Raw genomic sequence first — 20,613 nt, 5'->3', positions numbered from 1 at the left:
AAACGTGTGAAAGAAAAAAAACAAGAAGCAGCAACTGCGACAATGTGATTTATTTCTTTTCTGCCTCTGACCAAAATGTTTTATGCTTAATTTAATCAATATGCCAACGTTTCCACCAAAGTCTTTTTTGTAATATTGTGGCTTTTTTCCCAGTTTTCTAAGCACAAACCTGAAAACAAGAACATAGCAAGAAAGCAAGGTACCAAGGAAGACACTGTACCCTCCAACTATTCCAAAGTTATCTAACTGACATCAAATAGTCAGAGACCATCAGACCAGAACACAGACCAGTGGTGAAACCCCTCAGCGAGGCAGGAAATGCTGCATGTTGGCACTGTTTTGTGACTGATTGAAACCCAGCCGTGTTTTCTATTTCTACATGTGTTAGATAGAGAGGTATAAAAAAGAACAGTGCAGTGATTGGACAGTGTGTGTTCTTTGTGCTATGCTACAGTAAAAACAGCAAGAGTGTGTCACTGCAGTAAAACTGATGCCAACCTTCTAACCTTAAGCTGTTACTTCAAATACCCGTTTGTTAGAGGTGAAACCACAGTTTTTGATTTTCAGCCACCAGATTTATCCCAATGAAATACTCACTGTTATGACGAAATAAATGGTAAATGGTCTGTACACCTATTAATTCATTCAGTGTCTGGACACACAGTCATTCATACAGTGCATAGGTAATACAACATCCATACACTGCCGGCAGGTAAGACACTTCGGCACATGGAGTGAAGGAGACAGGGATCGAACCGCTGTCTGTTTGGTCTTGCTGACCACTCAAAATGCTTTATAGTTTTTTGCCATTCACAAACATATACAGTGCATCTATAAGCAGAGCTTTTTCTGTGAGAATGGCACATCAGCGATCAGGGGCCATCTGGGGTTCAGTATCTTCCCAAAGGACACTTCGGCTGCAGAATGGGCTTATAGACCCCACATAGGCTTTGCTAAATTTTGCATTTGTTGATGGCAACAACTACAATTCATCCCATGCACATTAACAATAAATACTTGTGGAAATATGTATTATGATATACATTATATCCATCCATTCATCCAGAATCTATTGAGGCTGCCATTTTCCCCAAATATCAAGTTCAAATTTGTTCAAATTGTGTCAGTCAGACGAGCTGGACCACTTGACTTTGCTCTGCTTGTCTGTGGTGCCTCCTCAGTAGCTGCTAAGAAGTGAGCCCACCGATTTGTTATGAGGCAGTTGCATGGTACGAAGATGACAAACAGCCTCACCATTGATCCTCTACAGTGTAGGACCTAAAGGACCTCCACACGCCGCTTCTCACATGCCCCGCTGCCATGATTGTCTGCTCAGGGTTAGGGTTACACATACGTCTACAATTGAACTGCAGTGTAATCAACATCATGTACAAAGTAAGAGGCCTCAGAGCAATGATGAAGGAGACGTTATTACGACTGTTGTACAGATATTATGTATTTTATTCTATGAAATATGTAAATGTTTTGAATAAACCGACCTGTCAACACTGACTCATAAACTGACTCCATCCTGCTGTGTTGGGTTTAATAGCAACACCAAGACACTGCTACACTACTACACTACTGATGCTCGTGTGTGTGCGCGCGCGCGCGTGTGAGTGAGAGAGTGTGTGTGTGTGTGTGTGTGTGTGTGTGTGCGTGTGTGCGTGTGTGTGTGTGTGTGTGTTAGCCTACTTACGGGACACTGAGGATGTAGCACTGGCGGTGCTGATGATGCTACACACCACAGGCAGCAGCCACAGCGCGGTCACATGAGACATCTTCAGAGAAACGGCTGGGGTCGACGGGGCGGACGGAGACGGTCTGTTGTTCTGGGCACACACAGGCGAGACGCTGCTTTCTCTATCAGCAGCTAAAGCAACGAGCAATGTCTGACCTGCCCGTGTTGTCTCCTCTCTCCTCTCTAGTTTCAACCTGCCCAGCGGCACTCCAGCGGGGTTCAACCGACAACCTCCAGAAGAAGCCTGTGAACAGAACGCGGGTGTGCTGCGGGCCGGACCTCAGGTGCATGGTCAGACAGACAGACAGCGGATGCTACTGCGCTGAACCGCCGGACTCATCGATACACCCCCGATCTCTGCTGGAGTTGGTACGGTCCGATACGTACAACAATGCAGGGCTCCCTGAAATTGGGAGGGGGTTGAGGGGGGGTTGGGCAGAAGGGGAGCGCCAGACGAAGGTGTGAGGACAATATGAAGACAAAGATCAGTGTTCCCCCGCTCCACGGGCAGCAGATGTCTCTGTGAGAGAACAGACCTGGATGACCGGGTGGATTCAGACAGGGATTTCTCTTTCACAGAGGCTACACATGGAAATCTCAATTAAAGAATAGCAAAAAAAGATTCGACTATCCATCGACTTACATTAGGCATGGAATGAAAAACAAGCACGGTGTTGGTTGTAGGGCTCCACAGCAGCAAGGAAGAAGATCAAGTGTGCCAATTAGGAGATGTATATGTGCACCCTCCCTTCCACTGGGCCTGATCACAGGGCTAAAAAAGGCCTGTATTTTTTTTAGGATATTGTGATTTAAATCCAATGTCTACTGTCCCTCTCAACTGCTAATATAGTAATACAAATATGACTGTAGATCCAACCAATTCAGCAGATCTGTTTTCATACACAGATATGTGACAATGCAAATGTCCGAGTGAGACGCTCCGGACTCTCTCCGGATAATGTCCGAGTGAGCTCATGTGAGAATACAGAAGGAAATCCTCCGTGGCATTCACTGTGAGCAAGTGACCACATTTTTGTTAACAAATTTTAGTTTCCACCAAATGAAAAAAAAAATGCTGCCACTCATACATGTTTTGTTTACCAGGAATGTTTTCCAAGCTCCAGCAAAGACCGCAGGCAGTCAACAGGGAACCTACATGCAAGATGGATTTGTAATCATCCAGCAGCGTGCTTAGATAAGTGCCCCCAAGTTTAATGCCTCAATCCCAATTTGTATCAATGAACTCGCACTTGTACTTGTCATTGTTGCATTCTGTCCTTTTTCACATGCAAGCACTACTGAATTCACTGTTCCTAACCAACCAGGTAATCCGTTTTATATAATGAACTTCAGAACTTCAGTACATGTGTTCATTTCCCATGCCTGTTCCCTCAGGAGTCACTAGTGCTGTTACATTAACACAGGTGGGCAGGTCTACTGCAACGTAATAGTTCCAACTGTACAGTCATGACATCTTGCATCTTAAAATCATATATTTCCCGAAACTTTGGGTTTTAGCTGCATAGTAAATGTCTGTTTGAGGTCTATTGCTTTGGAAGGTCACCTGTCAATATTTTGTCAAAGTGTTGATCCCAATGTCGTATCAACGAGTCACACACTAGAATAATCTTGTACTCACCCACATTTGCTAGCAGACAACACATCAAAAATAGAAAATGAGTGCTGTATGCATGTACTTGAGAAAATCACTCCTTTCACAGACACAGGATGGGAAAACTATTAATTCAGTGTTTCTTTGGAAAGATTGGGTCACAAGAGAATGTCTTGAAGCTGAAGAGGCAGTGTGAAGATTCCAGGAACCTGCTGCTATACCAGCAAGTGCTGGCTATCAAACTGACTGCTGCAGCCATTTTACATCACAACGTCACAAAGAAAAAAATGTATTCTATAAAGGAAACAAAGAATGAAAATTAGTTGACAATTTAAATCACAATATTACTCACTTTGCATTTGAGGCCAAATTTGACTGTGTTACAGCACATGCTTTATTTTCCATTCTTCACCTATTGGCAATATGATACACCTGATATACTATTGGACCCTTTTCCAATCAAAGAGCTGGGGTTGGGGCAGGCGCCGAGTTCAAAATGTCTTCTTCTATGTGCTGGCATAAACTACAGCAGTGGTCAGTAACTGGGTCAAACCGTGGGTCAGAATCGCTGATCATTTTGATAATTTCATTATTTTTATTTTCACATTTCAGACTGAGACACTGACACAGACACACAGCACAGGTGCTGATCCACAATGACAGTCATAGAATCACAAAATAGAATAGAAAGGTAGTGTTACATATATTGACAAATAAATACGTAAATTAAGTAATGTGTGAATAAATCTACACAATTGCAAAATTGATAAATGGCATGTATGTCAAAATACCTGGCCCAGCAGCTATAGTAGCCTAATTTAATAAATAAGTTAAAATACATAGTCTGCGACCTATTTCCCAAATAGTGACAGAATGGCTGAAAGTGACCAGCAGAGGTCCCCTTGTTTCCTCATAGTCTATGAACATGACAAGCTAATTATAACTTTCAATGGTCAATTTCCTACTTGGAAAGCTGTGACATTAGGCCTACATAGTGGAAAAATCCATCTGCCATGGAAATATTGATCCTTATATTTGCAATGTTTTTTAGGCTACTTATTTATTCATTAACTGCAGAATTATAATAGTGCATAATTAGCCTCCAGGGCAGAGTCTACAGAGTTTAATTGGTTGCTTATATTGCATTTCTGTACATTTGTATTGCTTTGGCGATTAATGCAAAAAAATTAATATGTAAGAATAACATTTCACTGCACGTTAGAAAACATGAAACTGACAGAAACTCAGATTAAACCATTACATTGGTTAAATTCCCTGACTCTCTATGTCTGGAATGCTGACCTTAAATTCCAATACTGTACTGAACTTCAATCAATCAATCAAATTTTATTTGTATAGCCCATATTCACAAATCACAATTTGTCTCATAGGGCTTTAACATGGTGTGACATCCTCTGCCCTTAACCCTCAACAAGAGTAAGGAAAAACTACTTAAAAACCCTTTTAACAGGGAAAAAAGAACGTAGAAACCTCAGAGAGAGCCACATGTGAGGGATCCCTCTCCCAGGACGGACAGAAGTGCAATGGATGTCAAGTGTAAAGGAGAACATCAAGATAAAGGTTTTAGCAGCATTGATTAGGGTAAACATTTTGAAGTATAACTGAAGGTCAGTGAATTGGTGGATTAATGTCATTAATGGTCAAGTGTCTGAGGAGAAATACTATGTATCGAGCAGTCCTGCTGCAATCATAGTCCATGGTCAGCAGCCAGCAAGATCATGATCCACCATCAAGATCGGATGCCACTATAGTCCACAGTTATTGTCCACTGCCGCCATTAGGATCCATCATCAGCTGCCACCTCGGTCGTGGTCCACTACCAGTATCTGATGCCAACACGATAAAGGATCTGCCTTTGTTATCACGATCAGCCAGCACGATGCAGAATCCGCCATACTGGATCCACCATTACGACCTCTGATACGTGATCCACAGATCCTAATCCATGATGTGGCCACAGCCGCGGCCCTGGATCTGCGGACGATAAGGCAAAGGGACTCCGGGGAAGAAGTCAAGTCAGTAACATGTATTGATGGGATATGAATTACTTTGATGTGATAAAGATTGAGAAGAGGAAGGAGAAGCTGGAAAGAGAAGCTCCGTGTGTCATGTGTCCCCCGACCTTCTAGACCTATAGCAGCCTAACTAAGAGCAGGTCTAGGACAAGCCTGGACCAGCTCTAACTATAAGCTTTATCAAAAAGGAAGGTTTTAAGCCTACTCTTAAACGTACAGATGGTGTCTGCCTCCCGAACTGAAAGTGGGAGATGATTCCACAGGAGAGGAGCTTGATAGCTGAAAGCTCTGGCTCCTACTCTACTTTTAGAGACTTTAGGGACGACAAGTAAGCCTGAATTCTGGGAGCACAGTGCTCTAGTGGGTTGATAAGGTACTAACAGCTCTTTAAGATATAATGGTGCCATATTGTTAAGGGCCTTGAAGGTGAGGAGGAGAATTTTAAATTCTATTCTAGATTTAACCGGAAGCCAGTGTAGCGAAGCTAATACTGGAGAAATGTGGTGTCTTTTCTTGGTTCTTGTCAGGACACGTGCTGCGGCATTTTGGACAAGCTGCAGAGTCTTTAACGACTTACTGCTGGAGCCTGATAATAAGGAATTACAATAATCCAGTCTGGATGTAACAAAGGCGTGGATTAGTTTTTCTGCATCCTTTTGAGAAAGGACATGTCTGATTTTGGAGATATTACGCAAGTGAAAAAAGGCTGTCCTAGAAATTTGTTTTAAGTGAGAATTAAAGGATAAATCAGGATCGAAGATCACTCCCAAGTTCCTGACTGTTTCATTGGAAGCAAGGGCAATGTCGTCTAGCGCAGCTATATCGTTAGATAATGCATCTCTAAGGTGTTTAGGGCCAAGTATTAGAACCTCTGTTTTATCTGAGTTTAATAAGAGAAAATTGCGGGTCATCCAGGTTTTTATGTCCTTGAGACATGCTTGGAGTTTAGTTATTTGATTACTTTGTTCAGGTTTTATTGACAAGTATAACTGGGTGTCATCCGCATAGCAGTGGAAATTTACCGAGTGTGTCCTGATAATGTTTCCAAGTGGAAGCATATATAATGAGAATAAAATTGGGCCGAGCACAGAGCCTTGTGGAACACCATGGTTAACTTTGGTGCGCACAGATGACTCATCATTAATTTGCACGAATTGGGAGCGGTCTGAAAAATAGGATTTAAACCATTTTAGGGCGGTTCCTTTAATGCTAATTAACTGTTCTAGTCTCTGTAATAAAATATTATGGTCAATTGTGTCAAATGCTGCACTAAGATCTAACAGGACGAGGACAGACACAAATCCCTGATCTGAAGCTATTAGAAGATCATTAGTGACTTTTGCCAAGGCTGTCTCTGTGCTGTGATTGGCTCTAAACCCTGACTGAAAGTCTTCATATATATTATTTTCCTGGAGAAACTCACACAGCTGATTGGCTACAACTTTTTCTAGGATTTTAGACAGGAAGGGGAGATTAGATATCGGACGATAATTGGCTAAAACCTCTGGGTCTAAGGTGGGTTTTTTGAGGAGGGGTTTGATTACAGCTATTTTAAAAGACTGTGGTACATATCCTGATGATAATGACAGATGTATTGTGTTCAGTAATGAACTGTCAATTAGGGGCAGAATTTCTTTAAGTAATTTTGTAGGAATGGGGTCTGAGATACAAGTTGTTGGTTTAGAAGATGAGATTATTTTGGTCAGCTGATCGAGGCTGATCAGAGAGAAGCTGTCTAAATAATTGGTAAGATTCTTGGCCGTTTCTGAGTTTTCTATTCTTGATGGGGTATTAGTGCCAATTGAGGGCAGGAGATGGTTGATTTGATTTCTAATGGTTAGAATTTTATCATTAAAGAAATTCATAAAGATATTGCTATTTAGGGATCGAGGAATACTGGGTTCGGTGGAGGTGTGACTCTCAGTCAGCCTGGCTACAGTGCTGAAGAGAAACCTGGGGTTGTTTTTATTCTCTTCTATTAGTTTTGAGTAGTAGGCAGCTCTTGCTTTGTGGAGGGCCTTCTTATATGCTTTAACACTATTCTTCCAGTCTAGGAGATTTTCAACACGGTTGCTGGAGCGCCACTTCCTTTCTAGTTTTCTTGATACTTGTTTTAACTCATGTGTCTTGGAATTATACCACGGAGCTAATTTACTATGTTTTATATGTTTCTTTTTTAGAGGCGCTATTGAGTCTAATGTTAATCGTAATGACCTTACAGAGCTATTGACGAGATGGTCAATCTCAGTGGAGCTCGGGTTTTTAATGAATTTGTTGTTTATATCGACGGATAGTACGGGTTTAAATGTAATCGGGATTATTTCCTTAAATTTAGCTACAGCACTATCAGGTAAACATCTTGAAAATGAGTTCATTATTAGTGGCATATATTCTGATAGTGAAAAATCGAAGGTTATTAAATTATGGTCTGATAGAATTGGATTGCGCGGAAGTACTGTTAGATTTTCAATTTTGACACCGTATGATAATATAAGGTCAAGTGTGTGGTTACAACAATGAGTAGGTTGGTGTACACACTGACTGAAACCAATTGAGTCTAATTGCGAAATAAATGCTACGCTAAGGCTATCTTTATTATTGTCAACATGAATATTAAAGTCACCAACAATAATAATTTTATCGGTCTTTAGGACTAGGTTTGATAAAAACTCAGGGAATTCTGTTAAAAATTCAGTATAAGCCCCAGGGGCACGGTAAACTACAGCAAATATGATTGGCTGTTGGTGTTTCTTGGATTGGCGTGGAAGACTAAGAACAAGACATTCAAATGAGTTGTAGCTTAGTTTAGGTTTAGGATTAATTAATAGACTGGAGTTAAAAATAGCAGCAACTCCACCTCCTCGACCAAATTCTCTGGGAACGTGTGTATTTACATGACTGGGGGGAGTAGATTCATTTAGACTGACATATTCATCAGGATGCAGCCAGGTCTCAGTGAGGGACAATAAATCTATTTTATGATCTGAGACTAGTTCATTAACTAAAATAGCCTTTGATGACAATGATCTTATGTTTAACAGACCACATTTAAAAGTCTTTATTTCCTGAGTTGTTGCAGAGGTTGTGTTAATTTGTATTAGATTTTTGTGTGGAATTCTCCCTCTGTTATTGTTTGATTTAAATAATGTAATGGGACGGGGGACAGACACAGTCTCTATGGGTTTGTGGTTGTGTGACTGATCCAGAGGGAGCGCAGAGAAGTGTTTAGCACTGCAGCTCTGCGTCCTGGTCCCAACTCTGGGTTGTCATTTAATAGACTGGGTAATATTCCTAGATAAGAGAGCTGCCCCATCCCAAGTGGGATGAACGCCGTCTCTCCTAACAAGACCAGGTTTCCTCCAAAAAGTTTGCCAATTATCTACAATTATCTACTTGAAACAGTTTGCTTAAAGGGGACATAGCATGCCCATTTTACCACAAGTTGATATGGTTCCTTGGGGTCTTAATGAAATGTCTGTAACATACTTTGGTCAAAATACCACAAGGATCATTTAAAACAGCACCCTTTTTACCCTGTATAAAACAGCCCTCCACAGAGTGACCTGTTTTGAGTGCCTGTTCCTTTAAATGCTAATGAGCCAGCTCCCCCCTCCCCCCTCTCCCCCCATGATTTTAAACGATATAAATTACATATTTTATATGATATCAATTATCAAATATGCATCCATACTTTGTATTCCCCTTCTGTTGTCCTGGAGTTTTAATTTTCCCAATCACATACTTAAATGTCCCCCTCTGCCCATCCACTACAAGCACACAAGCAGACAGACAGAGAGAGAAAGAGAGGGGTGGGGGGGGGGCTATGAAGACCATCATTTACCCCCGAACCCTTAACATCATTTTAACCCTAACCCCCAAGGCCATGTAGGGAGACTTCCAGTGTATTGTTACAACACAAAACCCAGGAAGCTCATTCGAGTCACTCAAGCATGACGTTTCTGACTTAGAGGAACCATAACAAAACACGCAAGTGTTTTTCCCCAGAGTTTTGGGGTTGGTAGACATGCCAGATACCCACATTAACCTGTAGAAGCACTAACAAAGTGGAATTTGCATGCTATGTCCCCTTTAAAGAAACATCAGTTTATTCATAACCTTTACATTCTTGCAGAGGTTCAGTAATGCCATTTATTGTTACCGGTATAATAAACAGACTTGTGTTGACCACAATATAAAAACACTGCAGTTGATACATTTTCTTTGGTAATTTTGAGTCACCTATACTTTCTTTGAGTGTTTTAAATTATTTTCGATCTTTTATCTCTATATTTTCACTTCTTGTCAGATGAAGACAGAATTAATAATGTAACAAGCTCTTACAAACAGTAGTGTGAAGTCAGGGGTCACTTTAGATGTTCATGAGCTGGTAATGGCTCCAACAAATACAGATTTTTGTCACTCTAAAACCGCTACAATGTTTTTATTTTAATTAGTGTAATACAAAATGATCTAATATCTAATCAAAGTTACAGGAATACAGAAAAAAAAAAAAAACATACAGTGCCTTGCATAAGTATTCACCCCCCTTGGACTTTTTCCCATTATGTACTGTTACTAACTGGAATTCAAATAGACTTAAATAAACTTTTTCCCGTTTGATCAACAAAACATGCATAGTACTTTGGAGGTGCAAAATAAATTTTATTGTGACACAAACAATAATGAGAACAAAAAAGTTGACATCTGTTGGGTGCATAAGTATTCACCCCCCTGTGTCAATACTTGGTAGAACCCCCTTTCGCTGCAATTACAGCTGCAAGTCTTTTGGGGTATGTCTCTACCAGCTTTGCACATCTAGAGATGGAAAGGTTTGTCCATTCTTCTTGGCAAAAAAGATGAAGCTCAGTCAGATTGGATGGAGACCGTCTGTGAACCGCAATCTTCAAGTCTTGCCATAGATTCTCTATTGGATTGAGGTCTGGGCTTTGACTGGGCCATTTTAAGACATTAACATTCTTTAATCCAAACCATTCCTTTGTAGCTCTGGCTGTATGTTTAGGGTCATTGTCCTGCTGGAAGATGAACCTCCGCCCCAGTCTCAAGTCTTTTGCAGACTGCATCAGATTTTCTTCAAGGATTTCCCTGTATTTGGCTCCATCCATCTTTCCCTCTATTCTGACCAGTTTCCCTGTACCTGCTGAAGAGAAGCATCCCCACAGCATGATGCTACCACCACCATATTTCACTGTTGGGATGGTGTGCTCAGGGTGATGGGCAGTGTTGGGTTTTCGCCACACATAGCGTTTTGCATTGAGGCCAAAAAGTTCAATTTTGGTCTCATCTGACCAGAGCACCTTCTTCCACATGTTTGCTGTGTCTCCCACATGGCTTCTGGCAAACTCCAAATGGGATTTTTTATGGATCCCTTTCAACAATGGCTTTCTTCTTGCCACTCTTCCATAAAGGCCAGATTTGTGGAGTAGACGACTAATAGTTGTCCTGTGGACAGATTCTCCCACCTCAGCTGTGGATCTCTGCAACTCCTCCAGAGTAACCATGGGCCTCCTGGTTGCTTCTCTGATTAATTTTCTCCTTGTCCGACTCTTCAGTTTGGGTGGACGGCCTCCTCTTGGTAGGTTTGCGGTTGTGCCATATTCTTTCCATTTTCTTATGATGGATTTTATGGTGCTCAGAGAGATGTTCAAAGCTCTGGATATTTTTTTATAACCTAACCCTGCTTCATATTTCTCCACAACTTTATCCCTGACCTGTTTGGTGAGCTCCTTGGTCTTCATGATGCTGTTTGTTCAGTAATGATCTCCAACAAACTCTGAGTCCGTCACAGAACAGGTGTATTTATACTGAGATTAAATTGCAGACAGGTGGACCCTATTTACTAATTATGTGACTTGCAAATGTGACTTGTGAATGCAATTGGTCGCACCAGATCTTTGTTAGGGGTTTCACAGTAAAGGGGGTGAATACATATGCACTCAACACTTTTCAGATTTTTATTTGTAAATAATTGTGAAATCCATGTAATATTTCCCCCCACTTCCAAATGATGCACTATTTTGTGTTGGTCCATTACATAAACTCACGATGAAATAAATTTTAATCTGTGGTTATACCATGACAAAATGTAGAAAAGTCCAAAGGGGGTGAATACTTATGCAAGGCACTGTATGTAGTGGAAAATTCAACTGACCAGTGTCTAAGGTAGTGGAAATCCCCCTGACCAGGTGTCTCACTGCTGTGATACTGTCTACCTGACAGGATGGAACCCTTATTTGGCGGTGTCTCACTGCTATGACCTTGATCAACAGGGTGTATGCCCTTATTTGGTGATGTTTTCTTCCAACTGCTACAGCGGACGGACAGACACAGATGATCTCATGTCTTTCATGTCTTTTTTTCATATTATGAAACGCCTCTTTGTATAAGTTCTGGCATTTGTGAACTTGCGGCCAGTTCCATTTGAGCACCTGTGCTTGTTGTGTAACCTCTGCAGAGCTTACTATTAAAAAGACCCAAAGGCAACTCCAGTCTGAGAATTTCATTATTTCAAATCTCAAGATGAATTTCCATCACACATATCTTTGTATTTTTCCTCTTTCCTCTTCCATTGATTATCTGATGATCCCACAGGTTTGTCTGGTGTCCCTGTCTATAAAACTATAGTTCAAACTAAATCCAGCTTTAACTGCTACAACAGTGAAATATAACTTATACACTGCAGTATTTAACAATGTATCTAACATCTAATATTTAGCAGTATCTAACAATGTCATATTAATAAATAGTCTGAGGGACCAAACCAGTGCTTTTACTTAGATAGTTCGTACTACAGTTTTTCTGTTAACAAATCAGGAGCTAAAAGGTTGGAAACCTCTGGTTTAAGCTCTAAAAATGTGAAGTATTTTAAAAGCTGGTTATATTATCTATTATGTTAAATCTCCCTAAAAAGTAAGTAGTGACTGAAGCTGTCAATTTTGGAGAAGAAAGTACATTTGTAGTGGAGTGGAAGGATTAAGTTTATTAGAAGAGCTGCTTCTTTCGTTCACATGGAAATATTTTGCAGTGAATAATTTCACAGCTGACAGCACTTTTATTGCATTTAAAAATATTAACACATTACAAAAATAATCACAATTGATAAACCTGTCTCCCAAGTTTTAAGTAATGATAAATTAAAGAACAAAAGTCCACCATCTTTGTTTGGGTCGGGGTCTGCAGCTAGTCTGACCCCTGGACAGTAGTTTTGAGTTGTCGTTACCTAGGTCAGCTGATCAAGTTGGTTGTGCTTTAACTTACAAATAAAAAAGCATAGCATCTAACAAGTTTTTCCTTCAGTTGTTGAGTTTGGATTACAATATCTCTTAAATGAACTGAATTGAGTATAAAGGGCTGACAATTACTTTCACATATAGTCATGTGCTGGCATTGTACAATAAGCAGTCCATGATTTGTCCATATAACTTAAAGAACTAAGTGTCATATTGTGATAAGGTATATTATCAACAAAAATATAAACGCTTCTATTTTCACTCCCATTTTTCACAAGTTAAAGTCAATGTTGTCAACAACCACCCATAGTGGTGGTGGAATTATGGGATGGGCTGGCATCAACTACGTACAATGAACACAGGAGCATTTTATTGATGGCAATTCGAGCACACAGAGATATTGTGATGAGATCTTCAGGCCCATTGTCATGCCATTCATCGCCTCATGTTACAGCATGATAATGCACAGCCTCATGTTGCAAAGATCTGTACACAATTCCTGGAAGCTGAAAACATCCCAGTTTTTGCACGGCCTGCATACTCACCAGACATGTCACCTATTGAGCATGTGAGGGTTGCTTTGGATTGACCTGTACGACAGCAGGTTCCAATTCCTGCCAATATCCAGCAACTTTGCATAGTCATTTAAGAGGAGTGGACCAATATGCCACAGGCCACAATCAATAACCTGATCAACTCATATGCAAAGGAAATGTGTTGCACTGCTTGATGGTCATACAAGATCCTGGAAACTGTAGTTCAGTGCCTAATAAAGGCCTTTCTTCAAAATGAACTGCACATTTTAGAGAGGTCTTTTATTGTGACCAGTCCAAGGCACATCTGTACAATGATCATGCTTTAAAATCAGCATCTTTTGATATGTCACACCTATCTGATGGATAGATTATCTTTGGAAAGGTGAGGTGCTCACTAACACTTGAGAAAATTGAGAACAAATTTGAGAGAATTAAGCCTTTTGTTTGCAAAGAGGAAATCTTACATTATTTACTTCCAGTCATTAAAAATGGGAGCGTTAACAAAAGTGTTTAATGGCAAATGGTCTGTATTTATATAGCGCTTTTACTAGTCGTGATAGCCACTCAAAGCACTTTACAGTACAGTCACTCATTCACACACACATTCATACAGTGCATCTATGGGCAGTAATAATGTAATTAATAAAACTAGAGACAACCTTTATTTATAATATAAGGACAAATATTTTCTTTAAGGATGTTGCAAACTTTATCCCACCACTCGTTGCACTGGTTAAGTTTACAGCATGAGAATGGCAGTAGTAAACATGTGACAAAAGTCTCATGTTAAAAGGGATGATTTTAAATATAAATCCGCAGACAAAGTGATCAATAATTTAGTCATATTAGGGCTGGGTGAAATATTCACTACCACTATTATTTGCCAATTTTCAAAGAAAAGGCACCTGATAAGGGCACCAGGAAATAAGGGGAGAAATTATCCAACATTGTTAGCTGACTTGGGTAAGCAGAAAATGGGATAGAGGAAGGGATGATGTTAGCCATGGTGAAGTTATCAAAAAAAAGAAAAGGACACTGTTGCTGCAGTCCTTAAAAGCACAGGTACATGTTTGCTAATGCAGAGCTTACAGGTATGGGGTTAGCAGCATCCCAAATGCAGTTTGATGGAATAAATCCAATAATCCTGTGATAACAATAAATCTCAAAATATTTAGTTTTACAAGAAGAAATGAGAGAGGGATTTCGATATAAAATACCCCTTTATTCGTCACATTGTTTCAACATATTACTGTCCACATGCGTATTTAATGTTGTTTTCCCAGAAATGACTGTAATGAATCACCAGAGAAATCTACTTAGCTGACAGGAAACGGCTCCAGATGTTCTGTCAGAAAAGGGGAAATGGTTGAATCATTGGTCACGAAAAATCTAAAACTGTTGAAAATAGAAGGGAACAGTTTCCATTAAAAGGACAGGTGTCACAGGGGAACAGTGTGAATATCATATTTATTGGAAAGGTAATACACAAATTATTTCAAAGCAACGGTACAAGATGAGTCCAATACATCAAACCTCTACAAGTATACACCAAATCAAAAAGACTGGAATTCCGGACCTCGTTCGGAGCACATGCATGAAATCATCAAGCAGGCAATTCAAAGAACTAAAACAATGCAGTCCCACAAAGTCCTGTCTGTCCCTCAATGTGCTGCTGAACACAACGTGCCAGGAGTTAAAATAATGGTATATGACAAATGGACTGTATTTACAGCACAAGTTGAATTCACCCATTCACTCACATGTCTATGTGCAGCATTATCTCTATCCCACATCATTTATGCACTGTTGGCTCAAGCCTTTCTAAAGTGTACAACCATCTATTTCGGAGCTGTTTTGAAACATGTATGGACTGAGAGCCACTGTTGGGATGTGGGACTCGGAAGTATTGAGAGGAGGACCAATACATTGTTGGTTTTGATCTTTTCATTGGATTTGTTGACATAAACAAAATACGTTTGCCTTTTCATTCTCAATGAATTACCAGCTCTGCACATGTGGCAAAATATTTTGACCTGATATAATCAAATTCATAGTGTATCTACATAAAATGTGATCAAAGGCAGAAGCATTTTGTAGTTGATTACAGTAGCTATGGTTTGTACAATTGAAGATACTCAAAAAAAGACACAAAGCAAGTCTTCATCATGTAACCCTTTCAAATAGAGGTAACATTATATAGAATAAACAATATCTAAACACTGACAAAACACTGACAAAATTATCTAAGACAGTTAATGATAAAGACAATTTTATTCTTTCTTATTAAGTGTGAGATTTACTCACTTTACAGTACAAGCCACAGTCACGCATTCACACTCACATTCATGCAGCGCTACTATATGTTCCACTTTTTCTATCACCATCTGCTGGAACATTCATCAGGGGCAACTTAGGGTTCAGTATCCTGCCCAAGGACACTTTGTCATGTGGACTAGAGGAGCTAGGAATCAAACCAATGATGACTCTCTTTACTTGCTGAGTGTGTGTGGGTGGTCAAGGTATTACTCATGTTGTGAGGACCTACATTTTTATAGACCATCAAATGGGGACTTGTCTTCCTTATGGGGACAATAAACAAGTACCCATAAGGTAAATATTTCAATTTAAAGGGGAACACATATTTTAAGGTTAGAGTAATGTTTGGCATTGGCTAACATTAGGATAATGCTTAGGGTTCGATCAGTAGTTGTTAGGGTTACACTAACAAGGTTACCCTAAGCACTAAGTCCCCAGGAAACAAATGTCATTACACTGACATTCATTTGGTGTTTGTGTGTGTTTAGTAATCATAAGCAGAGTGTGGTGTCCGCTGTGATGTGGTTTTGGTGCTCTGGCTGCTGAGGCTGATATGTCTCTTCAGACAGGGGATCTTCTTTGCCACTAGCCTTCTGAAGTGTCTCTGGAACTTCTTTCCCACAAACGTATAAAACACAGGACTGATACAACAGTACAGAAATGCTATGTTCCGGGTGACATACAAGGCATAGTCCAAACTCTCAGATTCACTACACAGGTCATCATCCTCGCTGGTGCTGGAAATCTGTATAGCTTGGAAGAGAATGACGATGTTGTAGGGTGTCCAGCAAGCGAAGAAAGTGAGAATGATAACAAATATGAGCTTGATGGCGCGGCACTTCTCCTTCATGCGGGTAGACAGGATACGGACTGTGATGCTGATGTAGCAGTACATCACCATGAACAGAGGGAGAAGGAAAAACAGGAGGAATTGTTGGTAATAACTGACCAGACGCCAGCGAACCATTGTGCTTTCAGGAAATCCTGACTCCTCACACATGAGTCCACTGAACGGACTCTTCCACACATTCTGGAGAACCAGCTCTTTTATGCTTGCTACAACACTGATACACCAAACTGCTACTGACCCAACAACGGCATATGCCTTTTTCCTGCTCTTGGCAGCTGCCACTGCATGCACCACAGCAAGGTATCGGTCAAATGTCATGAGTGTGAGGAAGAGAATGGAGCTGTAGAAGCCAATAAAGTAGGCGCTGCTGACCATCTTACACAGAAACGAGCCAAAAATCCACTCTGACTGATGGTATGTCGCCCAGAAGGGGAGACTGGTGGCAAAGAGGATGTTGGAAAGGACCAAATTCAGGAGGAAGACGTTTGTCACTGTGTTAAGTTTTTCATACTTGTAGACGATGAAGAGGACAAGCCCGTTGCCAAGGTAACTCAGGATGAAGATGACATAGTAGAAAACTGGGATGAATATTGCCCCAAAGTAGTTGACACTCTCCTTCGAACAGATCTTAACTGTTTTGGAGCCCACATAGCTCGGGTCGGTCGTGTTACTGTCATTGAACAGATCCAGGTAGAGCTGATATTGGTCGTCTTCGTTCATGGCTGGAGTCTATCCTGTAACAGAGAAGTGTTAAGAAATAAGTGACTGATTCTTGTGTGGTCCATCAACTTAGGTTCCTATTTTTTGCCACTCAAAACAGAGAACAGAAAGTGCTTGGCGCAGCTAAAAGTCCTGACTCTCTCAACTAGTGTGCAACACAGTGACTCATTTCTTGTTGTTCCCAGAAATTATTCACTATCAGGTACTGTGACTTGAGTTTTATACTTTTTATCTCCGCAATGAAAGGGGATCCTTTGTGGGGAGTAGTAATGTGGGAATATTAAACCATGAAGCCTGCAATTAATAGCCATCCTGCTCTATCACCCCCACCATCACTACAGCCACCTCCACAGAGTAAAACATCTTCCAGTGAGTTTGTGGGAGCTTGTAGCAGTTGCCCAAGTTTTTATAGTTTCCCAAATTGTCTATAAAGTTGTCATTTCCCACAAAAACAAGACATAGATCGACATTGAAACATGCTAGCCTTCTGCTAACATTTTTATGTGTTCGATTTATTCTTGTCCCATTAGTGACCTCAGTCAAAGCATCCAGTATTTCCCGGGCTGTGCCACTCCACTCTGCTTGTCTTTGCCAAATGCTCTGAGATTAAATTCTTTCAATCACACCACATCTTTCAATCAAACTTATTGAAGAGGGAAAATCAATGAGCATGTTAAATTAGCGCTGACAAAGTTTATTCAAAAGGCATAAAGTGAATGATGCAACTCAGATAAAAAGCTATGATTGCTTCCTCTATTTTTGAAAAGACAACATTCTAGTCAACAGCGCTAAGCCCATTCATACATGATGAGGTTGTGTTGGGGTTTTTGTTTGAAAAGTTAATTTTTTTGGCAAACCTGAGTTTATATTTAATGTGCTTTTGTGCAGATCCATTCTAAGTCATTTCTCACAGTGAAAGTTCATAAACGCAGCGCAGAGGCTTGTTTCCTGTCCCATGACTTTGCATCATCATAAGTACTAATCATGTTTTTAACTGTGGGTTTGTAGAATCAATGTGACTTTAATGTTGAAACTCCATTAATAAATATTCAGACATGTTTTCTCTTTATGATAAACCATCAAATGTGGTAATCTGTGATTTATCTTTATGAACCTTGCAACCAATCGGAACTCCATCTTTTCAAACAAAACATTTAAAAAATTTTAAATTAAAATGCATAGTTAGTTGACGATTTTCTTTTGATGATGCCCTTTAAAATCTATCAACAGCAAATGTGCATACACTGACATTATCCACAGCTGGAGAAAATCTATAGATTCTGAATGAAATATCAGAAAACTTATTTTTAACATTTTGTAACATGACACATTTGCTTATACAGTATAAGACTGTCTTGTAGCTTCTCCATTTTAAATTAAATGTGTGTATTTGGTGCTGTATAGTTATTTATAATGAACAATGTTGTTTTCAGTGTTGCTGTTTCTTTAATATTCCTTTTCATTAGGTGAAAAGAGTATGCATTTGGAAAAAGAAGTCATTTGTAGTGTGCATTTGATCTCTGAAATTCACAACATGCAATACGAACAATAAATTGCACATGTACATCTCATAAATCAGCACATGGTGTCAAATACAAATTAATATAAAACAAACAAATTCAGACTTTTGAAGTCACTGAAGTCGGACTGAACTCACCGCAGGAGCTTTTGTAGGTGTGCAGGAGAATGATGAGAAACGCAAAGAACAGCTGAGGGACTCTGGAGTGTTCGCTGCAGCGGTTTAGTCAGAAGTGAGAAAGACGACAGTTCCTGCTGAAGGCAGACACTGTCGTCACTGTCGTCACTGTCGACACTGTGCTGTAGCATGTGTTGAAGTCAGGTGATGTTGCTGGCCAGTCATCAGCCATTCAGACTTTCGTTTATTTTTATTGGTTACAAACATAGTTGACTTCATAGCCAACTGGACCATAAATCATGTGTGAAAAACACAACATTGTTTCTTTACAATTCAAAATGTGCCTTTCAGAAAAAATGGTTAATAACAGGGATTACATGGTGAACAAATATTGCAGTAGGGCTGCCCCTTTAATGTGCAATCATTTGGCAGAAACACTTCAGATGAGATTCCACAAGTCCAGCATTCAGGTTGTTTTTCTTTTTGTCAGTCACTCTGCAGCGACTTCTTGACACCAGAAGTAGCTGCAGAGTGACTGCTCCTCATGTTCACACTGAGGATAAAATCATTTCAGCACTCTCCCATTCCACATGGTGTGAGTGAGATGAAGTGAGCTGCCTTGTTAACCTTTCCGTCCGCCTTCTGCATGAAGGTGGTGTGGTGGCAGTTTCTGTTTAATAATGATACTCTATTGTATAATAATACACACATAACATTGTTTCTCGGAAAGTTCAACTAAAACACCTGCAGGTGGGCTCACCCCACACAGCCACCTAGTGTGACGTGTATAGAATGAGCACAGAGCACAGGAGAATCACTTCACTTATACAATCAGAAGCCCCTCCCTGCGAGGAGCCAAAAGGTATTCTTCAGTCTCTTGATGTCTGACCAGGTTAGGCAGATTTCCTGTCTCAGATCTCCTGGTGTGCCTTTCTGGTGTGAGACAATCTGTCTCCGAGATCCCTTATCTAGATTTACAACATCAAAAGACCCCAGTCCTGTATACAATGCAGAGTTCCCCTCACCCATCTCTATCAGACACACTAAGTAACACCCCTGCAGTGAAGCATTTGCTAAGACACACATGTGAGGGTCATAAACACTTCCTTCTGCAACTTCCCGTAGTTAAGTCACAGAAACACATTTGTTATCTACTTCTTCTAAATACATATCTGTTCTTCTATTAAACATTACACAATGCAAAATCTGCCATTACAGTGGTAAGTTTACAGCTCACAGAAACTTGATACGATATGGTCTCAGACTTTTGTTTAATGTCTACTTTCAACAAAAATGGTATTGCACATTACCAATTCGCTTAGAGGGATAACTTTTACGTGCATATCACTGTCACCCTGAATCTGTGGCACCTCTGTAAAGTGTTGCTTGGTAGTCTTTATGAAATAAAAAGAAAAAATTATGAATATTCATATTAAACAGCTAAATCAGATTAGATGAACAAAATTCATATCTGCATCGGTACAGAACCTGCTCGATATATAATCTTGTTTTCTTTGTCAAGCTTCACAATAATTTTAGACAATTATATATTTTCTCCACAAAGAGGAAACTCGACCACTGTCAGGGTCATGGGTCCATTTCTTTCTATATATTTCTAACAGGAAGAAAAGGAGGTCTTTGGAGCAGTATATCAGTGATGCTCAGTTAGCTTCCAAGCCATAGGTTAAACTGTGTACATATGTAATTGACAAAACAACCAGTTACTGTAGATTCCAGATGCTCTTTTTTCTTTTTTTTGCAGAGGGACAAAGGACACACAACACGTGAAATGCTGTAAGTTCAACTGCATGAGAGATTGGAAGAAACCTGTCCATTTTCCCGTTACCCATCTTCCCCATTTGCTATCATAATTGCTATGGCTCCAGTACCCCACAACCCTCAATGGAGAAGTGGTACAG

The 20,613-nt window shown here is 40.1% G+C and overlaps 2 protein-coding genes across 3 annotated transcripts in view; both read right to left on the bottom strand.

The window, feature by feature from the left end:
- Positions 1-2,155, bottom strand: part of cntnap2b (contactin associated protein 2b) — a 37,516-nt gene extending 35,361 nt beyond the window's left edge. The window contains exon 1 of the mRNA XM_034612670.1: positions 1,700-2,155. Coding sequence (XP_034468561.1) covers positions 1,700-1,781 — 82 coding nt within the window. The 5' untranslated portion in view covers positions 1,782-2,155. The remainder of the gene's footprint in view (positions 1-1,699) is intronic.
- Positions 1-18,833, bottom strand: part of ccr12a (chemokine (C-C motif) receptor 12a) — a 29,542-nt gene extending 10,709 nt beyond the window's left edge. The window contains exons 1-3 of one of the 2 annotated variants that reach the window (XR_004616662.1): positions 18,716-18,833; positions 15,699-17,072; positions 14,621-15,657 (exon numbers count right to left, since the gene is read on the bottom strand). Coding sequence is in view for 1 of the 2 variants with exons in the window: in XM_034612739.1 (XP_034468630.1) it covers positions 15,973-17,058 (1,086 nt within the window). In the remaining variant the exon portion in view is untranslated. Of the gene's footprint in view, positions 1-14,620; positions 15,658-15,698; positions 17,073-18,715 lie in introns of those variants that run through there. The other variant, XM_034612739.1, reaches the window with a different exon arrangement.
- Between the last annotated feature and the right edge of the window lie 1,780 nt (positions 18,834-20,613).

The sequence above is a fragment of the Hippoglossus hippoglossus genome, chromosome 17, assembly GCF_009819705.1.
Source record: "Hippoglossus hippoglossus isolate fHipHip1 chromosome 17, fHipHip1.pri, whole genome shotgun sequence".
NCBI lineage: Eukaryota > Metazoa > Chordata > Actinopteri > Pleuronectiformes > Pleuronectidae > Hippoglossus > Hippoglossus hippoglossus.
This window is presented reverse-complemented; position numbering and strand designations above follow the sequence as displayed.